The sequence below is a fragment of the Ammospiza nelsoni genome, chromosome 19, assembly GCF_027579445.1.
Source record: "Ammospiza nelsoni isolate bAmmNel1 chromosome 19, bAmmNel1.pri, whole genome shotgun sequence".
Taxonomy (NCBI): domain Eukaryota; kingdom Metazoa; phylum Chordata; class Aves; order Passeriformes; family Passerellidae; genus Ammospiza; species Ammospiza nelsoni.
This window is the reverse complement of record NC_080651.1, coordinates 10,972,475-10,978,826: the sequence shown is the minus strand read 5'-3', so window position 1 is coordinate 10,978,826 and position 6,352 is coordinate 10,972,475. Positions and strand designations below refer to the sequence as shown.

The following is a 6,352-nucleotide window of genomic DNA, read 5'->3' as shown; positions in this document are numbered from 1 at the left end:
GAGGCCAGGACAAAGCTGAGTGGTTTCCCTGGTGTCCCCCAGCCCTTGCTGGCCCCAGGGGCTGATGGCATTTGTGCTCCCTCAGGTTCATGTCCCCACACCAACAGCATTGGGGTGCTCCCCCTGCTGTGTGCAATGCAAACAGGGGCTGCTGAGCCAGTGCTGCCGTGTGTGTGCCTGCAAGGATGGGGCACCTGTGTGAGCTGAGGGAGAGGCCAGGGCTGCAGAGGGGGGATGTTGTTGTCAGCTACATCAGGACGCTCTGGGACGCTGCCCTGGACTGTACAGCGCACTGGGGATGGATCAGCCCCCAGCTCTGCTGCTCCTTCCTGTCTGCCCCAGGGCCCTTGCAGAGCCCAGGGCCACCAGGGCAGCTGGGCAGGGCCAGGGCAGCAAGCACTGGCAACACCAAGTGCTGCTGCTGCTGGGCACAGCTGCTGGGCCAGGCCTGATCTGCCCCAGCTCAGCACACAGACATTGCTGCTGCAGCTCCAGAGGAGACAACAGAACGGCATCTCTGCAGAAAACTCTGCTGGGAGATCCTTTAGTTTCTTTAAAGCAACAAAGAGTGCGGTCCCTTATTGAAAAAGTCAGTGGCCACAGGGAAGGTGGAGAGAAACAAAATGAAAAATGGCGCAAATAATTATATTTATTAGTGGACAAGATTTAAAGAGTAAAATAAATAGATAAAGAACCACCAAAATGAAACCATCAAGAAGTATAAAATATGACTTGTATTACATGTGACTTGCAGAAACTGGCCAGCAGTTTAATGCTTCTGAAACACTCCAGTCATCAGTCTCCACACTGCAGCCTTGAGCTCCTGTTCCTCAGGCTGTAGATGAGGGGGTTCAGGGCTGGAGGCACCACCGAGTACAGAATTGACAGGGCCAGATCCAGGGATGGGGAGGAGATGGAGGGGGGCTTAAGATAATAAAATGTACTAGTGCTGAGGAACAGGGAGAGCACGGCCAGGTGAGGGAGGCAGGTGGAAAAGGCTTTGTGCCGTCCCTGCTCAGAGGGGATCCTCAGCACAGTCCTGAAGATCTGCACATAAGAAAAAACAATGAACACAAAACAACACAATGCTAAACAGATGGAAAACACAAGGAGCCCAAATTCTCTGAGATAGGATTTGGAGCAGGAGAGTGTGAGGATCTGGGGGATTTCACAGAAGAACTGGCCCAAGGCATTGCCGTGGCACAGGGGTAGGGAAAATGTATTGGCTGTGTGCAGCAGAGCATTGAGAAAGGCACTGGCCCAGGCAGCTGCTGCCATGTGGGCACAAGCTCTGCTGCCCAGGAGGGTCCTGTAGTGCAGGGGTTTGCAGATGGACACATAGCGGTCGTAGCACGTGATGGTCAGGAGGAAATACTCTGCTGACAGGAAGAAGAAAATCAGAAAGACTTGGGCAGCACATCCTGAGTAGGAGATGGTGCTGGTGTCCCAGAGGGAATTGTGCATGGCTTTGGGGACAGTAGTGCAGATGGAGCCCAGGTCAGCGAGGGCCAGGTTGAGCAGGAAGAAGAACATGGGCGTGTGCAGGTGGTGGCCGCAGGCTACGGCGCTGATGATGAGGCCGTTGGCTAGGAGGGCAGCGAGGGAGATGCCCAGCAAGAGGCAGAAGTGCAGGAGCTGCAGCTGCCGCTTGTCTGCCAATGCCAGCAGGAGGAAGTGGCTGATGGAGCTGCTGTTGGACATTTACTGTGCCTTGGCATGGGGATCTGTAAAAAAGTAATAATGGAATAGTTGGGTTTGGAGAGGACTTTACATATCCCAGCACAGCCTGGGGGCACTTTCCCCCCTCTGCCTGCTCAGGGCTCTGCTGCCTGGAGCTGTCTCTGCCAGCAGCTGCTTCCCTGTGCCCAGGGCTGGGCCCTGCCAGTGCTGCCAGAGCCCAGACCAGCCCTGGGGGCTCAGCTCTGCCCTGCAGACCCCTCCCAGCTCTGGCACTGCCAAGGGGCAGCTCTGGCTCTGCATCCTCTGATGGCACCATCAGAGGAAAGAGACACTGATGCTGCCTTTGAGGGGCCCTACGGTATTTCTGTCACTGCCTGGTTTATTAACATATGAGATAAATATTATTTATCTTTCTCAACCTGAACTGTGAGATTAATATATCTGCAATTTCCCATCCCGGCAACCCAGGGCAGTAGAATATAAAAGCAGGATTTTCCCTTTTCTACAGCCCCTACCATGCTATGCTCCCTGTATAATCCACTTGGAAATGTTCTGCAGGTATATGTCATGCTGGGAGCATACCTGAAAAATGCAGCATCCTCACCACCACAAGGAGAACACTTCCAAGCCTTACCAGCTGTCTCCTCCCACCCAGATCTTGTCCCCCAGTGCTGGGAGCAGCTGCCAGGGCTGGCTGAGAGCTGTCCCTGGCAGGCAGCAGAGTCCCTGCCCCAGCACAGCACCCTGGGCTGCAGGACCCTGATCTGCAGGACAGCCCTGGGAACCCCTGGCTGCTCTGCACAAGAGACAATCAGAGAATGTACTCACAGAGTCTGTAGGCATTGAGATATTCCAGCTGCAGGAGATCACTCCAGGAGCTGCAGCTGCATTGTCCTGCAGCCAGAGGTTCCTGTGCCAAGGGCTGGCATTGATTCTGCCCCAGGCACTTCTCAGCACCTTCCCAGCCCTGACTGATTGAAGCTCTCTGTGCCTCTGTGCTGTGCCCAGGGTGGCTGCAGGCAGTGCCCCAGCCCTGATGGGCTGCCAGAAGAGCTGCTCATCAAGAGAAATGTGCTTTTGAAGCTCTTCTTGCTTACCAGGAGCTGCCTCTGTGGCAGGAGACCAGCCCAGCTCAGCAGCACAGATACAGCACCAGGACTTTAATGAGCCTCTGGGGCTTTGTGCTCAGGCCCTGAACATCAGTCACTGAGAGGGAGCTGAGGAAACCTCTCCAGAACTCCAAGTCAGAATACAACTCCAAAATTTCTTGGACATTTAATGGGTCCCACTGAGGAACAGGACAGAGAAAGTGTCCCCAGGCCCCAGGCAGAGCAGAGAACTGGAGGCAGTGATGACAGGTGGGGACAAAGAGAAACCAAGTCTTGGTGCCCTGGGGCACAGCAGGCTCTGTGCCACCAAGGGCTATGAGGAGACAACTTGTCCTGAGACCCTGGGGGCTCCTGGCACAGCCCCAGCCAGTCTGGGCACTGTCAGCCCCTTGTCCTGCCATCAGCATCCCCCCCTAGCCCACATCCCAGTGGCCTCAAGGATCTGCTGGAAGGAGTCCCTGGGGAGCCTTGCTCAGCAATGGCCCTGGGGGCTCCTTCATGCTCACAGAGTTTTTGAAAGGACTTTGGGCTTGGCTTTTGCCTTGGAGTCTCTGAGAGGTTTGTGCAATCATGGCCTCCAATTTTCTGCGGTAATTACTCCCTGGAGAGGCTTTCTCAGTAACAACACTCAGTGGGGCTCATTATTACTGCAGGGTACTTCAGTTATTTTAAGGTACTTGGTGTTTCCCTTTTGATACGCACTGTGTGAAAGGTTTGTGCCATCATGGCCCCAATTATCTGCTTTAATGAGTCCCTGGAGAGCTTTGTACTGAAACTTAGAAGGGCTTATTAATACTTTGAGATACTCAAGGTTTTTAATGTACTTTATGGATTTAAGTATACTTGTAGGTACTTTTAAGGAATTTCCTTCCAAAATTGAGTGTCTGAGAGGTTTTTGTGCCATCCTGGCCTCCAGTTCTGTTGTCCAAGGTGCCCATGAGGAGCCTGTGTTGGGTATCTTCCCCCTTTCTGTTTTACAACAAAGATGGAACGGAAAGAATTTTATAAGACTTTCTAAAAGCATCCAAAGAAACATGGGACAATTAACAATACAGCAACAACCACTAAGAGAATTAATAGTCCTGTTTTAGATAAACATCATCCAACCCTTTAGTCCCTTGGATTGGAAGAGTTTTTTGAACCAGTTGTTGTTTTCCACTTGAAGCTTCTTGAACCCTTCCTTCAGTACCTGAATGCTCTTGTGGATTGACTCACTGTGGATGGAGAGGTTCATGCAACACATGCCCTCAGAGTCTACACAGCCATGCCCATGCGCCCAGAGTAAAAACTCTATCACTGTTCTGCAAGGTGGCATGTCTGATGGTCTCTATGTCTGAGAGCAGGCCACTCATTGTGAGGGAGGTAGCATTAGTTTGCTTACTTAACAGGCACCCAGGATGGTCTGATTGTCCTAGAGCTTTAGCTGCAGCCACCCAAAGTATTTCAAATTGGGGGTGCTACCATCTAATACCTGGATTAAAGCTTTCAAAGCCATCTCTTTGATATCATCCAATACTTCTCTGGCGATACCTACTGCTTGATCGTCTGGTAGGCTGTGTTGTCATTCTCCAGCTAGATAGTTGATTTTCAATTCTGCCCTTGCTTCATTATTAGCATAGTCATTGCTATTAGCATAATAAACACTTCTACCCCTCTTCCCACCGGGTGTATTCTGTAGGTGACAACAACATAATATATTTTAAATCATAGGTGGTTGAGACATGTGCTGTAAACATGGCCCTCATTAGGTCATTAAAGCAAGGTAAGTCTTTCCTATGGTCTTTAGATACAAAGATCCTTGATTTCCCTGCAAACCAGTAGCTGATACCTGGGATTCTGCCCCCTTTTTTCATAACATAACAGGGCAATGAGGAATTTCGAGGCTATGTGCCAGTCTCCTTCCTTAACTGGAGGCATGGTCCAGGGTGGAGAGGGAATGATTGACAGTGAGGGCAGGACCCGTAGTTGTGTGGTTGGAGTCTGGAGCTTTTTTCAGGGCAGAGGCGAAAGTTGTGGTAGCAGGAAGTGGAGGAGCCAAGATGGAGGGAGGGTGGTCAGGCTCCTGAGCCATATTTTGGCTCGTTCTGTCTTGAGTCTCCAGGGCATAATGCTCCAAGACAGCATGGCCATTGCCATCTTGGACCATCATTAAAGGTTTGAGAAAGGCAGGTTTGAGGGGAGTTCCCGAGTTAGGAGTTACCAACGGATTGAGTTTTCAACACGCTGCTTGCTGGTCAAGTGTGGTGTGGAAGATGGGGAGCACGCAGGGTGCAATGGGGTCCCTTTTGATCAAAAATTATACAGATCAACTCCCACTGAGTCGCAAAACTCAGTGGTATGGATTTCATCAGCAGAGGCATCTGGAAAATTGTTAATGATTCACCTCATGATTGATTTTAATTTGTTCTTTGAATGACACCTAGGACTTGAAACTCACACCCAGTTCTTCCAGGGTAAAATCTGGCTGACTCTGAGTTACAGCTGGGCTAATTCTCACATTGCTGATTTGCAATGGTCCCTTGGGACCATGCAGCCCAACAGAGCCACAATGATGTCCTTGGTTCCACGAGGCTCCACAGTGTCACAATGTCCCTTGGATCCATGGTGCTCTGCAGTGTCACAATGGCCCCTTCATTTCACAAGGCTCCCAAATGTCACATTGGTCTCCATAGGAAGAAAGACACGGAGCCCCCATGTTTCAGAAGCTGATGCATGGCAACCACCAGAGGCCAAGGCAAGCCTGACCTGTCTGTCCTGGCGTGTTTGCTTGGACCAACCCTTGGATATTTGAAATTATGGATGTGGAATCCTAATTTCAGACATTTGTGCCTGGAGAAGACGGATGTTATTCTTCCATAAAAAGAAAAGCACAGAGCCCTTTCCAGTGTTTGCAAAACAGGTAAGTGCTGGCACTCAGGAATCAAAGACCAGCCAGACCTCTCTGTCCTGGCAACTTTTGTCTGGCAGTATTCCTTGGATACACAGAAATTTGGAGGTGGAATCCAAGTTTTGGCCATGGATACCTGGAAAAGATGGACAGTTCTTTTCTATACAAAGGAAAGCCCAGAGCCCCAGTGTTTCAGGGGCAGATGGGAGTGGCCTTCCACATTCCAAGGTCAGCCAGACCTGTCAGGTGAACCCTGGGAGTCCAAGGCAGCCACACCTATTTCATGCTCCCTTGGTTCCACAGGGCCCTGCAGTGTCACAATGTTTCTCTTGCTTCCATGATGCCCTCTGGTGTCATAATGGCCCCTTGGTTACACAAGTCCTTAAGGATCTAAATGGTCTCCATGGTTCCAAAAGCCCAGGCTATCATAATTATCTATTGGTTCCATGAAGCTCCTCTTTGTCACCATGGCCCCTTGGTTCCATGGGCTGCAGTGGTACCACAATGATCCCCTTGGCTCCACAAGTTCCCATCGTGTCACAATGGCCCCTTCCCTCCATGAGGCCCTGCAGCATCACAATGGCCTCCATGATTCCATGGGGCCTTGCAATGCCACAATTTTCTCCACAGATCCACGGTGCCCTGCCGGATCACAATGACCCTTTGGCTCCATGAG

The 6,352-nt window shown here is 51.0% G+C and overlaps 1 protein-coding gene across 1 annotated transcript; it reads right to left on the bottom strand.

The window, feature by feature from the left end:
- Positions 1-828: 828 nt before the first annotated feature.
- On the bottom strand, positions 829-1,701 carry LOC132081950 (olfactory receptor 14J1-like; the record flags this gene model as incomplete). The annotated part of the gene is made up of 1 exon (XM_059485935.1): positions 829-1,701. A coding segment is annotated over exon 1 (873 nt), but the record flags the coding sequence as incomplete, so codon positions are not given.
- Positions 1,702-6,352: the final 4,651 nt, after the last annotated feature.